The 16,154-nt window shown below is 37.8% G+C and overlaps 1 protein-coding gene across 1 annotated transcript in view; it reads right to left on the reverse strand.

Annotated features, from left to right (window-relative positions):
• Adgrl3 (adhesion G protein-coupled receptor L3) overlaps window positions 1–16,154 on the reverse strand; it is a 384,605-nt gene that overhangs the window by 241,314 nt on the left and 127,137 nt on the right. The window contains exon 4 of the mRNA XM_023703486.1: window positions 13,337–13,417. Coding sequence (XP_023559254.1) covers window positions 13,337–13,417 — 81 coding nt within the window. The remainder of the gene's footprint in view (window positions 1–13,336; window positions 13,418–16,154) is intronic.

Below are 16,154 nucleotides of genomic sequence, written 5' to 3' on the forward strand. Positions count from 1 at the left end.
TATAATCTCCATGGAAAACAACCTCTCTCCAAAATGCATGGTTTCTTTTCTAAAGCTCTGACAAGGAAGTTATTGATCTTCTGCTACCTTGCTTTTGGTGCAAGTGCTGCCATTTATCACATTAGACGCTAGAAGTGGATGGAAGACAGCCAGGTCAGAAATATTATGACACAGATACAGTCTCCTTTTTGGCAGTTTGAGGCTTTCAAATAGCATAAGGCTATTATGACACGTTGCTGGTAGCTAATGTAGACTCATCCTCATACCATCCATCTCTATTAAAAGTTTAATATTTCTCTGTGGTATACTATTCAGTTTCTCCCTAATCTGGCTGGTCTCTGTGTATTATTGATTGCTAAGCAGGCTTTGAGATTTATTTTTCTTGAATAATTGGTTTTACTGTTCAGTATTAAGTTCCCATTGGAGAACAGTTTCAATATTTCTGAGCAGATTTTTCCTTAGAGTGTAATTTCGACTGGGAGTCTTCACAAGAGCTGAAGGCTGCTGTAATAGTGATCTTGAAAATAACTCAGTAAATTTCTGACTCAATATTGTGAAGTGAAGAAAAGGAGCCAGAAGGGTCTGCAGATATGGTGAATATTAATTCATAAAATCTATAAATTGACCGTTTCTTGGGTCTCTTTCATTCTCCTTAGCCCTATCTCTCATTAACCTGTTTTTATTTTCCATTGTCTACTTTGGACAAAACTTTTTGACACTGCCACAGTTCATGAGGTACTTGTTTATGTTGTCCAGCTAACAGGATATTTTTATAAATTACGGTAGAAAACCAAGAAATTTTTCTTTAACTAATCTTAACCATACAGGATAATATTGTCAACTTTATGGTTACTGGAATACAGCAGATCCCTGTGGAGAAGTTTTGGTTTGGTTTTCCTAAGAGCAGTGTTACATTATCAGCATCAAACTAAATTTCATTTGTAAATGAACTAAAGAATTATACTTATTTTAAACATATGTGTATTAGCATAAATGAGTGTGGAATTTTATATCATGTGTGATTCATATTTGCCCTGTTCTCAAATTTCACAAATATAAAACAAAACCCTTACATTTTAATACCCCAAAGGATATTAAATTAATTCCACATGCTTAAAAATGGGGGACTGATATTTACAGTAAAAGTGACATAAATGGACTATTCATTTGTATGACCACTAATTCCATAGGGCAACTGATCATAAATTAAGTGGCTGACATTCAGTAATGGATGATTATATCAGACATAATGAAGTTATAATGGAAGGCTTTCATACACTGCTTGACTATTAAGTGGCCATTTATTGTCCCTGCACCAGGTGTGATAGTGATAGGCTATACAAATCATCCTGAAGAAATGTCAAAATAGGCTCCTTTGCTGATAAAGCACCACACATGTTTATTAATATAGCAGCTTGTCTTAGGACTGGCCCATCTGCTCATTTAAAACAAATCTTTTCCCCATAAATATTTTATTTAAGAGCATGGCCACTAGTAATGATTCTCAAGCAATAGGAATGGAAGGCGAAGAGAGACAAAGAGGAAAATAGCTGAGCTTAAATAAAACATGCTCTTTCTTTTGCCTTAGATATGTTCAACATAGCGGCAGCTTTTAATATGGCATTTAGGTTAGGTTAGTGTTGCCCGAGTATAGACCATAGTAAACAGTCCAGGCTCCAGCTGCTCTGGATGCCAGGTGGGAAATGGCAAATTTCACCAGTGCTTTTGAAGTGCGCATTTCAATAAAGTGCAAAATGAGGTACTCAATTAAGAAATCCTCTAGAGCAGTCATTCACATGCATTTAGACTCATTGGAATATATTTTAACTGGGTAGATTTTATAAGGAAACATAGTACTACAGATTGTGTTGAGGATGGGGCAGTAGTTTAAAACGCTTGAGGATTTGCTCCATAAAAGCTCATTTTCTGGAAGACACAAACATCACATCTTTATGAGGGGAAACAACAGGAACCAAATGTGAGTGTTTCTCCTCCCTCTTACTTTTTACTATAGGAATCAGAAGTACAAGGCTAAGGCATTTTCCATCTGGTATCTGAGGTTTTTAGACTCACAGTGCAGCCTATACACCCTGTGTTCTGTCTTCAGGAATGGTTTCATCTAACAAACGAGTATGCCCTGGAGTACCGCTCTCAAATGAACACACACATGTGAAATAAAGGAGAACTGTTGAGAATACTGACACAAAGCAAAAGCTTGAACCATTTGGTGACCAGAAGTGGTCCTTACTCTAAAGCTTTGGTTTCATTTATTTATTCATTAAAACATAAATAAAGCCTGGCAGGCATGCCTTTCAGGTTCCAGGAAAGACTTTTATCAGACTCAGTATCGCATAAATCCGCTAGTCATTCTTTTCTAAATAAATTACATATTGGGATAACTAACCAGCTCATGACCAGAGGGACAACTCAATTACTTTGTAAAGGGGAAAGGGCTCAGATACTCCTGAAATTATTTTTTACCTTTCTGCAGACAGAGGAAACACTTCCCAATCACATCACATATTACAGGTACCTTCAAACAATTAGTGATGCATAATCATTAGTTTGAACTGAATTGCCCATGTCTTCCAGAGCTGAACAAACATATATCCAAATTACCCAATTTAGAAATCTAGATTATATTTTATCTGCACTCTCTAGCACAGCCAAACCATCAAGTCCTATCCATGCTGTACTACAATGTCTAAGAAGCCACCATGTCTTTATTCTCATTGCCACTGTTCCTCACTATATGCTGTCAATAACTTTTCATGTAATAAACAGCTCATTCGCTCTTCCCAGCCAATCTTCATTCTGCTGTGGATTAAACATTTCAGTACAAATTAGTTGTGTGAAAGAGTTCTATGTGTGAAGTCCTTTGTGTGGTTTTCCAATACGTAGAGGATGTTTAGCGTTGTTAGGTGTCGCAGACAAAAACCTATTACAAGTATGGTTCCATTTCCCTTTGTCAGTTTCTTTTTACCTAATTCCCAATACACCAGTTATTCACACTGAAAATGTACAAATTCTGGAAGCAAAGAAGATTAACCCGAGCAACAGATGAACAACTTTAGAACCTACCATCCTGGAGTCTATTTTTTCCTGTAACACGATCAAAATGCAGTATTTTTCCCTAGCAGAGCACCTGACCCGTGAGCTCAGCAGAGGTCATCCTTCCTCTGGTTACTTGTTAACCATTTCTACTGCAGCCCCAGGGCACTGATAGGAATCCAGATACAAGTTTCCTCAGGTACTGTTTCAAGGGCTTCATTAAGTCCAGCAGTTTATATTGGCCATTGGCCTGTTTCAAAACTCTTCCGCTACACCTGGATCAGAGATGAGAAGTCCCCCAAGTGCAAAGCAGAAGAGAAAGGATGCCTGGGAGAAATGCAGTGGCAGGAGGGAATTCTGTGAATGAAATTTTAAGGAAAGGCCACACTAGTCTGGTTGGATGTACTTCCCTCAAGGCCATTTTCTATAGAACACTAGAGTTAACAAAAACAATAAAACAAAAAAGAATTAAGAATGACTAGAGTCCTCTTTAAAAAATCAAAATCAGATTATGCAGTACTTTGTGTAAAAACCCGTCAAGGCAAGTTCCAGCTCTTAAAATAGAACCTAAGCTGCTCAAATGTTCTAGAAGGCCCTGCCTCCTGGAATAAGACTTACATTTCACTTCTCACTGTGTTCCAGAAATCATCTTACGTATTTGTTTTTTTTTCTTTTTATAAGTTATACTTTCTCTCCTTTGTGTTTTGTGTCTATTCCATGACAATAAAGACTAGACAGGTTTGCAAATGTCACCATCTCATCAATATGTGAAAAACAGAAGCCCAAATTATTACCTTATTCTTGGAGTAATGAATTACCACACTGTGATTTTCCTAGATTATGACCTTTGGACACATTATTGTTTAAGTTGATTTAAGACCAACTCCCTTTCATTACTTTTTGTTTTTGTTGTTTGGGTTTTTTTTTTTTTTTTCTTTTGCAGAACCAGGGATTGAACTCAGGCCCTTGCAATTGCCAGGCAAGTGCTTACTCTACTGAGCCATCTCCCCAGCCCTTTCATTACTCCTGTATCTTCTCTGGAGTGGCTTTCCCTCCCGGCCATTCTTCACCATCCTGTATCTCTTTTATAGTTATCACAATAATCTATTTATAATTTGGTTCTTTAAACAGTAAATTATCCATTGGCACCTCCCTCACTAAAAGATACAGCCAAGAGGTAAAGAATCTCTTCTATTGTGCCTTCCTGCGTCGCTTGTATCTTGTTTGCTACGGTAAGCAGTCTCTATCACACATTCGCATCAATAAGAAATTGGACTCACTAAACTTCATGTGTTTGAAAAGAATTTGTGGGGAGAGTCCAGCTGCCATTTTATCTAATGAACACATGGCTCAGAGTGTTTGGATGGATCACATTCCCTTGGCTTTTGTCTCCTCACACCTCTCATCAAATAAATGATTCCATGCTCAAGATCTTACCAAGTTTTACATCCACACTTTCTGAAGAAAAGCACAGCGTTCCACATGGCATAATTTATGGATGATTAAGGTGCTTTTCAAGTGTGTTTTGGGGGGCTGGAGTAGGACTTACCTACTAATTTAACATTCTAACCCAAGCATAAAATGAAGTACATAAAATATACTTGTAAAATACTGCATTCAACTTGGCGCCTCACAGAAAAGCATGGAAGGAAGCTGCTGTGTAATTTTCTGTGAGTATAATAATCAGTTTGATACAAGGTTGAGAGGTTAAATGTATGGTCATTTACAAGATAAATTTATTTTTCCTAGACAGTGTGGAAACTAATGAAGGCAGCAAGATTTGTGAGGAGCAACAGCATGGAAACCCGTTATGGAGGGCTTTTCGTGGTCTTACCTTGTGCAAGATCTACTGAGCATCACATTAGAGCCAGGCCACAAGTCATAAAGTACTGTTACATTTGATAGCTAATGCAGTACTTAAACAACCCGGGAAAGACGCTGTTGGAGAATCGGGCCCGCTGTGGCTCTGGCCCACGGCCCTACAGTTAGCAAGGTATATGTAAGCATGACTTTCCTGCTGGGAATTCCCACTTGACTCTATCCAGGATACCCTGGTGCCAAAATTTACAGCAAGAGGCACTGTTTTTTGCAGGACTCTGAAGAAAAAGAAATAGGGTCTGAAAGAAATTAGAACTAACAACAAAGAAAGGGCTTCTCAGTATTGAGGGAGCCAAATGCCTCCTCTTCATGAGCTGACCACAGTGTGGGTGGTGTGAAAGGGACAAATAATAGGTAAAGTCAGTGCTCCTCGTACATAAACACATCCTGCTAGCAACTGCCAGCAACCTCCCCTCCCCAAGATGATATGCAGGAGGAGGCTGTGTCCATCCCAGTCTGATTCGTATGATCTAGGTATAAAATATGAATCCACAAACAGGGATTTTATTGTCAAGCCACGGACTCTGAGAATAAAAGAGAATTTAAAATATAAGCCTTCACTAAACATAATTTATCATCCCCATCTTCTATACCTCTTGTCAAGCAGGAATTGGAATATCTGAGAAGATATTCCTGAGTGTCTAAGAAGATATTCCCAAATGGCATGTTTGTGTGTCAGCATCTGCATGCACATATTGCATCAGTGCCACCCAAAATCTGGAAAGCTCAGCAAAGAGTACTCAGGAGGTGGGGGTGGGGATGGCTGTTGACACGTGGAGCTCATGGCAGAAGTTCTCCACTCCCCCTCCAGTCTGTACAGTAGCAGCCAACATAGCAATGAGCCAGCTGTCGGGTCCAGACAGTACAGTAATTAGTTTTAATATTAATGTTTGAAGTTACTTTCTAGAAACTACTAAGCATTGTAGGGAGAAAATATGGAAACATTTTAAAATAAGGTGCTTCGTGATAAATAAAAATATTAAAAAAATATTTAGCATGTTAAGTTGTATATACTTTTATATATGATCAGGATGTATGCCTTTTTGGCAGTATGATTTTAGCTACTAATTTTAGAGAAACAATAAAATCCTTTATGAAAATAGCAAAAGTAACAAGATATCAGGAGAACAATTTTTTTATATAGAACAGAAACCAACACATATACACACAAAAACTACTAGGTAGGAAACAGTGTAAAGTGGTGAAGCAATTTATGCCATTCAGTGCTCCTAAAGTGAACAACGGAGATGTTTAAAGGTTTTCTTTCAAAAAAAAAATTCTAGAGATGGTCAAATTCTCTCATACCTTGCTGCTAATATGTTATTGGAGAATTATTATAACAAGGTGTAGTGCTAGAAATAAAGACACGGCTCCTTTGGATCAATGGCAATTGCCAGAGCAGATTTTTATTGATCAGTAGTTTGGAATCTTGGCTTAAATACTATTGTAATTTTATGAATTTGAAGAACCCCTTTGTCTCTATTTTAAAAAGCTCTTTGGGCTGATTTACAAATATGATAATAACAACATGATCTGTTTTGTGGAATTTTGGAAATAAAGACGTAATTCATGTCAGCGAGCTAGTATGAACATGTCAGCCTGTTCAGACAGGATCCAGGGAAGACAGTTGCTGCCCATGGATAACCAGAAAGAGTATGATTATTGGCTGTGCTTGGGAAGTGGGAACAGGAGGCATAAACTGGGTAGTTTTACGATGATGATACAATGTGAAGTTAATTTGCACGGGACTTGGGGTGGAGCTCAGTGATGAAGTGCAGGCTCAGGAGCAAGCCTCAGGCCTTGGGTTCAAGCACCACAGAAGAAGAGCAAGGGGCATAGCAAATGGTAGGTATTGTTATTCTACTGACTAATAAGAACTTACTGTAAAAATCTGTAAAGGTCACCAAAGAGTATTTTCTCTCAGAAAGAGATAAAACAACTATACTCCCACTTTTAGTAATGGTAGTAAAGGCAAGGAGGTGAGGGCTTCCCCTTTAGGGAAGGCAAGTCAGTGAGGACTTCAAGGAGAAAAAAAAGGCTGGGGCAGGTTGCAGAGAAGCCCTCAGTTCAGTTAGGGTTTCTTATGGCTGGAGGGCAATGATTCCCAACAAGCCTCAAGGGGTGCTCAGAGCAGGGCAGTACCAAGCCCACAGCTAATGGCCTTTGAGAATTGGAATAGCAGGAAATTGGCCAACAGGGGATCATTTTTATAGACTCTTCTTTTTCACTGGGCTCATTTAGAAACTACCAAAAGAAGTCATCTTGGAGACAAACTCAACATTAAAAGAAACATCCGATCACTCTACACTCTGGGATAATTATTCTCCATTGAAAGTGTGTTAAGTTCTTCCAAACGATAATGTTAGCTTTTAAAGAATAACTGAGGCTTGGAAAGTACATTAAATTTTTCCAAAACCCTCATACTCCTGACAAAACTCATTTACAACTATAGTTTAATTTCAAGTGTTGAACTTAATTTGGAATAAATACAATTCAAACTTGACTAGAATTATAAAACACAATGGAACTATGTTTGCTACTGGGAATATAATGATAATAATCCTAAATTCAAACAAAAAGATAATAAGATTCTTGTGAGACTTGATGAGATAATATACATTAAGTGTTTCTCTTGATAAGCACAGAACATACATAATATATGGAATTGTAATTACCATTAATACTAGCAAGGTGCATGCTCTGCTTATATTTCATTGGTATTCATGGTGTACTTTAAATGATACTCTACCCTCAAAATTGTGAGAATTTATAAATGTGAAAAACAATATTATTACCCCGAGAATACTCTATAATGTCCAATTTTCACTCTTATTCTCATGGTTAAAGATGAGTAATTTATGTTCTAGTATATTTTGTCTGATAATAAGTAAAGTTGGAAAAATACTATGAACTATTAGAAAACAGGCCAGAAAGCTCCTGTCTAAGAATGCCAGATGTCACCTTTCTATTTTATTTTTTAAAATTTGAGATATTTTTACATTTCACTAGATGATGCTGTTCTAATGTCTCTAATTTGAGATGCTGAATCTCTGATTATTGACTATTTTTAATGTACAAGTACCATGTGGGTCCATCTGCTTATTTTGAACTTCAAAAAATATTTTTGGTGTGTGGGCTTGCTGAATGGAATTCAATTCACACATAAAACTTAACACCTGGCATTATTCTAGTTCATTGATTATGTGCCAGTTGAACCATGTTTATATTACTCAGCTTATTACAAAAATGTCAAAAAGGATGCATCTTTGATGATTTTTCTCAGAGCATAAACTGTAACTGCCTAACTAGCAAATTTACCAAATAATAGTTAAAAGTAGGCTCCTTCATGAGACCCTCATGAAAAGAAGACTACAGAAAATTAATGTAGTATTGTTTTCACCAAATTTATTAAATGGTTTCATATTACAAGGTAGATTATTTCCAATAATGATCAGATTTTTTATATAGCAATACAATCAAATTATCCCCTTCAGTAATACAGAAAGAGAAGTTCATGACTTTTCTTGGTTACTCAAAAGAATTTATCTGACTTAAATTGCTGGTGATAGGAAGAAGTCCAGGTTGGGTTCTGTATTCAACTGCTAAGGCAAACTGTACAGAAGATCAGTGAAATAGGCAAACAAACAAATGAAAACAACAAAACCTCAACTGCAGGGCATGGCTCAACTCACATATCCAAATCTCAAATAATACTCACTTCTGATCAACGTCTGACTCAACTTCTGCACTGAGTCCCAAGGAATCGCCCTGGCTGGATCAGTCTGCCTGTAATTTAGGCATGCTCTCCAGTAAGGTGCTCTGCACATACCCAGGATCAGGCAAAATAAAGCTTTCCACAGAGGAGAGCTGGCCAAGACTAAGAACTGTAGCATTTCACGAGCCCTGCTACAAACTACAATGGATTTATTTACAAATCTGCCACAAAATTACTAAAGCAGTATTTCTTTCATTTCCACTTACACAAACCTAGGAAGTGTGTCTCAAAGGCATGTAGAAATTATTTGCATAGAGATACTCATAATCAATCCTATTAAATTGGCTCCAAAATTGTAGCAAAGTTGTTTTAATAATGAAAGTTTTAAAAATAATAGTGCTCGTAGATGAAGCCATTTTTTTAAGTCCTGATTAAGGAGACATATGTCAAGAAAAATTACTATAATGGTGAATGCTGATTCAGGACCTTATTTTTATTAAGTTGTTTATAGTGAAGGCTGTGACTATTTTTCTATTTATAGTGGCAGCTCTGGTTAATTACCTTGTAATGTATTGTGACATTAATGCACTAGTAAACTATTGGAATTTACACCCCTATTCAGTAATAAAATCTGTAAATTGAAGAATGCACATAAAGTCATCATAGCCACAAATTATGCAACCAAAGGCCATGCATGATCACATTAGATTTAAAGAACAGAATCTCTCAAATCCAGTCATTAGTGGGTGAGTGCCACTGAATTTACACACAGCAGCTACTTTACAACTACAGAGAGCACAACAGTTTATTCATGGCTTGTTTTGTAAGTTGTTGTTAGATTTTCCTTATGGGTACTGAAAACACATTGGGCATAAATCAAATACAGAATATTTACAAAGTAGAATACTGTGAGGAGCACATTCATGAATATAATTGAAAACTTTTTCCAGGCCAAATGGCAGTGACAGTAGGATGGTGACATGTAACATGTGAATTTAACCCAAAATAATTCACAGGTAGGGATTTATTTTGTAGTCCAGTTGATGAAATACAGGAAGAATTACCACACAAAGCAATAGTTCTTGAAGAAAGAGAGTACACAGAACCACGGGCCAATAAAGTCAGGAACAGCAATAGATATTTCTCCTATTTCCACATGAATAAAATTGCAGTAGTGACACAAGACAAAAGGAAAGCTGAGATGCTTAGCTAGCATTGGTATACAGGGAGCTTATAGGAGATTGTTCTATAATTGCCTACAAAATCGTTGGACATAAAATGACAATTATTTAAAGAGCATAACTTGTCATTCTATAAAAAATCAAATAGAAACTTGCAATATGCAAGAAATATTCTGTCTCTTCTTTCCCCATTCTGATATGCTAAACAGATGGATAGATATATGCATATTTTAAATATATAATTTGACTGAATTTACATACCACCAATAGCTTACACTATATTCAAAATAATTAACTGATCCTTTAGAGTGACTGGAAATATTGTATAGTTCCTAACTAATGATATTTTATGCCAACTATGTCATGTCCAATATTTGTCTTAAAATGAATTAAGTAGCTTAAGAAAATTGAAAAAAAATCTGCAGTTATATTTTAGAAATTTGCAAAATGTCTCATTTCAATAGCTTTTTAAGCAAAAATTACAGAGCTGTGTCACACGATTATGTCAGTATATCTGCAGTGTCATTAATTTCATGGCAGTTATGGGGGTCTCTGGGTTGACCCTGCAGAGGAATGCTATGACAAATAGAAACTAGCAAGACAGTTATTTTAAGGCAAAGATCAGGAATTCAGGTCAATATATGTAGAAACTCTTGTATTGTTGTCCTTACCTTTAGCAATTCAGTACCATCACTACAAAGCTTAGGGCCTTTCTGAGTCCAAGCTCGTAATGGTGACTACCTAAGCTTCTACCCACCAACCAAATCTTCAAGGTCTGACATACGCCAGCTATTTGCAGGGAGCTTACCATATATTACTTTGCTTATTAATTCTAAGCAAGTTTCCAAGATGGCATAATTATATTTGTTCTACAAATGACTGGAGATTCCCAATCATTCTCTTCTTTTGCCTTGCTTTAAAGATCATGTTTCTTCCCATAAACCAGAGTAATGAATGCAAAAGTATTAGTAAAATGTACAATTTCTGTGGGGGCTGCCCAAAGCAAAACTCTATTCTATATTATCAAGACACAATGCTCTTTTTTCCGGTCTGTTTCAGCTGACTTGTGCTGCTATAACACAATGCCAGTACTGGGTAACTTATGAAGAACCAAAATTGATTGCCTCATAGTTCTGAAGGCTGAGCAGTCAGATTCTATGTCTGGTGAGGGCTCCTCTGCTTCTTCCTTCTTGTTCTTTCTCTATCCTCACAGGAGGTGGAAGAAAAGAAGAGGAACTAGATAGCTTCCTCCACTTTTCTTAGGACATTAATCCAACCACAAGGTAGATCTCTCATGGCCTAATACTTCCTAAGGCTTCAAGTCTTATTATCATTGCACTGAGGATAAGTTTCAACACAAAGTTTAGAGGGCACAAAGAGTCAAACCACAGTATCATGTTAATAAAGAAACATCTGGGCCTTAGTCCTCTTTCTTATATATATTCACTCTTAAATTTTTTTTTTCTTTTTTGGTACCAGGAACTGAACTCAGGACCTTGCGCTTGCCAAGCAGGCAATGTGCCACTGAGCTATATCCCTGGCCCCCCTTTCCTATACATGGTCAGCCAAATATAGCAAAAATGTTTCTCACACCCTTACACTGTCACAAAATACTTTGCTAACTAACCACCCCATCACCCTCCACCTGAACTACCAGCCCTGTTCCCTCCGGCAGGCTTTTCCCAGAGCAGCTCATTGTCTAGAGACCAGCCTGTCTTTAAGAGCTGATATTGTAAGACCTGATTGGCTTAGTGGAAAATCACCAAGGTAGAATCTCGACCCATCGTCTTGACACCAAATCTGTCTCCACCAGGCTGAGTGCATCACTGTGATCGCTCCCTCCAGAACTGCCCCTCTATTCCTGGGCAGAGCACACCCCCTCAGAAGTACCGCACTCTTCCATTGCTCAGTGTACTTCTTCATGCTCTTCCTTCTTCTTGAGATGACTTTATCATCTCTGCTTGCTTTTGCTTCTGAAGAACACAAACATGGGTTTCCAGAGTCTATTCTGTTAATTTTGCTCTCAGTCATTTGGACAGAAAAGACCAAATGACTAGGGCCAGCCATATAGCTCAGCAGATGAAAGCACCTGCTTAGGCAGACACAGGGGCCTGGGGTTCGGTCCCTAGCCTGCTGTGCCAGCCCCACGCCTGAGGCAAGCTGAGACAGCAAATGCAACTGGGTGTGGTGGCACGTGCCTGTAATCCCAGCACTTGGGAGGCTAAAAACAGGAGGATCACTATGAGTCCAATCTGTGTAGTGAGACCCTGTACTAAGTACATAAAAAGAAAAGAAAACGTGGAATGACTGTCTGCTACGCGTCAAGCAAAACCAATGGCTGCAGAGAAATAATTATGATGCTCTGTGTCCTCATCGGGCATTCAGATAAGAGAGGGAAACACAGGACAGGCAGAATGACCTGCAGTGTCCTGGACCTAACCACTTAGAGAAGCATTAGGCATTTGGAGGGCAGAGACACAAACAGAGCTCATCCCCAAGGAAAGTTACAGAGGCGTAACTGAGAAGTGAGGACAGCACAGAGCCTGGAGACCCCAGCTGAGGCTGGCCAGATTAGTAAGGTGCTTAAGGTGCGCCTGGTGACTCATCCACTGATGCGCACCCTCGAAGCGGAAGCAAATAGGCCGTGTTAGTCAAAACCCCAAATCCACCTTAGACTAGATGATATTTACAAAATTTGGAGCTAATATCTGTATCATATCAATTTTGCTTATTATGACACATTTTGAAAATCATGGATAAAACCAGATTTGTTTAAAACCAGAAAATGAATTCTGTGTGTAATTTTGAGTTAGGAAAGGTCATCTTTCCATTTTTATTTCATACAACAATTTTTAAACATTCAACTTAAATGCCACACAATTTAAAATTCAGAAATTTGTTTATTTTGCACTGAGGGTTGAACCAAGGATCAATCAAGGATTGCCACTGAGCTACATCTTCAGCCCTATTTTATGTTTTTATTTTGAGAAAGTGCTTTGCTAAGTCCCAGGTTGCTGAAGCTGGGCTTTAACCTACAATTCTCCTTCCCTAGCCTCCAGAGGCATGTGCCACCACACCCAGCTTTAACACTGAATGATTACAATAATATGAACATGTACAAATAATAATACCATACCAGGTTTCAAGGGAAAAATGATCTCAACAAACTTTGGTGAAAGCTTTGTTAATGTGAAAAACAGGATGATGGCAAAAGAATTTCCAAGCCAAATAATGCTACCTGGGTGATCTCTTTATCTCATTAATATTTAACTAGTCCATGACTAGTTGAGTAAGCATGCATCTCCCATTCCTGAAGTCATTGTTTTTTTGGCTTTTGTTACATACAGATCAACACTTCACACTTCAGTATATTAATTAGACTTGCTCGGACACCAGTTATTCACATGCTTTATATTCCCTCCCACTTTTTAAACAGACAAGAATCACAAAATCCATATATATATATAATCCTCTTCAATTGCTTTCTCTTAGCAAATCATGAAAAGCTCACCTCTCACTGGGGGTCTTTCGAGCTCGGAGTCAAGGTGAATGGGTGGGGAAATGTAGGAAACTTGCCCATGATGCGCCTGCCCTGTGGACACAAGGAGAAATGTTAGAACACAATGCTTCACATCTTTTGGTTTCTATGATGCTGCACTATTTCTCTGAACACTGAATCAACAGTGAAGATAGAGCGGAGACAGAACTGCCCAATCATAGGCCACACTGCATCACACGGACATTCTCAGGACTAAGTCAGGGCTGTGTCCACCAAGTTCCCGCACCCCCTTTGGTTAAATAATAAATTTAATAAGGAGTAAAATTTTCAAAAGGTATTGTAAGAAAAAAGTAGTGTGATTCCCCCCCCCCCCCCCGGAACCGGGGACTGAACTCAGGCCCTTGCACTTGCCACGGAAAGTGCTTATTCTACTGAGCTATCTCCCGGCCCCTGTAAGAAAAAAAAATGTAAATTCTTGAAGCCCCCATTTTTTGCTGTTAGATTATACAGACATTAAGTGCTCTGTCGGCTTGCTTTGGTTTTTATAAACACTTGCATCACTACTTATTTCTGTGAAGATCAGCAATAAACAGTTGGCAGACAAAAACACAAGATACAGAAAATGCTTTGCATCACATTTACTTAGATCACTTTCCCCTCTAAGTAACTTACATTTATCTTGAGGATTTTCCTTTATTATTTGAATAGAAAATATTTTTTACCTGATTATTTTATCTGATTAAAAAAATGGACTTACTACACTGCAAAAAACAAAAAAAAAAATAGGTAAGTGGATCCATTTTCTGTTCCCTATAAAGCACTGTATCTGCCTACATAGTTCTTCATAATAAATCCTTTATCTTATAAACTAAAGTGCTAATGTTCATTTAAAAGCCAAAATGATGATTTAAAAAATGATTAGCTTATTTGATGGCCAGCTTGTGCAACATAGTGAGGCCTTGTGCTAAAAGGATTAGTTTAGACACACACAAATAATTCTAATGCTCAGAGTAGCTATAGTTGATGCAGCAAACAATTAAGATTTTTGAGGAAGGAAAGTATAATTACAGAGGCAATTCATTTTCTAAAGTTGCTTTATGCAGGGAAGATTTGGATAGAAGTGAAGAACATACCACTTTCTTCCTACATGGGAATAAACAGTTATAGTTCTCACATTTACTATAGCAATTTACAGGGCTGTTAATCTCTTTTCCTAAACAAGGAAAGTTAATGATACATAGATTATGATAACAGTTAGAGTAACCTTCCCTTTTGAAGTAATATTCGACTTGTAATAAACTGCCGATTCCTCTTATGAGGCACATTTCAAATAATTAATATGGCTCCCCGCTGATAGAAGCCTCTGTTGCTCCCAGCATTTTTCCAGCCAAAAGCAGAGATGGCACAGAAGCTGCAGTACACCAACCCTCTCCTAATAGTCATGAAGATTATTGCACATCTACTGGCCATGTTCCAGTGGAATACGAAAGGCACTATTATAAAAGGACTAAGCTACCAATTATGCACCGTGAGCAGTCCATGTTTAATATAGTTTATGAAAAATTTCAGATAACCTTAATTATAAAGCCACCTGTTTAGCTAGGCTACACACTTGGCTGCAGAAACATTTCAGTTTTTAAGGTTCTGTATCATTACATATGAATTGATTTAAAATTTTGTGGTTCTTGTAAATAACAATAAAACATCTTTCAGTTTATACTGGCTCAGAATAACTTCAGCATAGAAGATAGTATTGATTTTATACTACTAGAATATAGCTGTCACCATGTATAACAATAGCCACAAACCCACTTTTATCCAATCATTGTCACTGTGGAGATTACCTACAATGCTATTACAGTATATAAATACTTTGCAGTTAAAGAGACAATCTGAGGAGAGGGAGTAACTTGCTCAAGTGTAAGAAAACAGTAAATAGGAAGGCTAGCAATGTGTTTATTCCAATCTGGGGTTTTAAAATTTATATCATAATAGTTTTCCTCAAAGAAAGAAAGTCTCATTATACTAATCTCTTAAAAAAAAACATAGGTACAAGTTTTAAAGATGACACTGTGACCAGCAGCTCTTGAGGCTGTGCTTATCATCAGGCTGCAATGACCAGGCAGGCTGAATGTCACATCTGCTTCTCCTCAGCATGAGCAGGGGCTTCGAGGGGGATGCACACAGACTCCTGGGGCGCAGCAATGACAGTGTGTGTGGACTCCCAAGGGTGACAGCACATCAAAGTGGCATCAGATGAGGCATGGACAGTCAATTCCTGAAGCTGCTTCTCTCTATTTTAATTCTCTCTCCAAGGAGAAGTACAAAAGTACAAGCAAGATCTGGTATGGCAGAAAAAGCCAAAGCAATCAGAACCGACCAAGAAATATTTAATCTTCATTATGACTGCACATCTGAACATGGGCAGGGACTGTGAATAACCTGAAGAAATACTACTCACTGTACAAGTCCACGTCCTCATCAAGGGAGTTTTTATTGCGAAAGTCTACAGCAATTATGATAAAACACAATGAAACCATAAATATAACCCACAAACATTTCTTTCATACATTATGATAAAAAAATTTTCAATGTAGTCTCGATCGGAGTATAGCTGATTGGCAAATAGCTGGCCTGTCATGTGTGAGGCCTTAGATTCAACTGGCAGGTCTTCAAGAAAAAATAAATCTATGCATACACACACACACACACACACACACACACACACACACACACACACACGCATACATCATGGAATTAGTTCAGAAAGAACTTTATTAGGTAGAAATCGTGGCAAACCCATCCTGTCCTAAAAGGTTTTACTAGGGGC

Source organism: Octodon degus, unplaced genomic scaffold, assembly GCF_000260255.1.
Source record: "Octodon degus isolate 3935 unplaced genomic scaffold, OctDeg1.0 scaffold00172, whole genome shotgun sequence".
NCBI lineage: Eukaryota > Metazoa > Chordata > Mammalia > Rodentia > Octodontidae > Octodon > Octodon degus.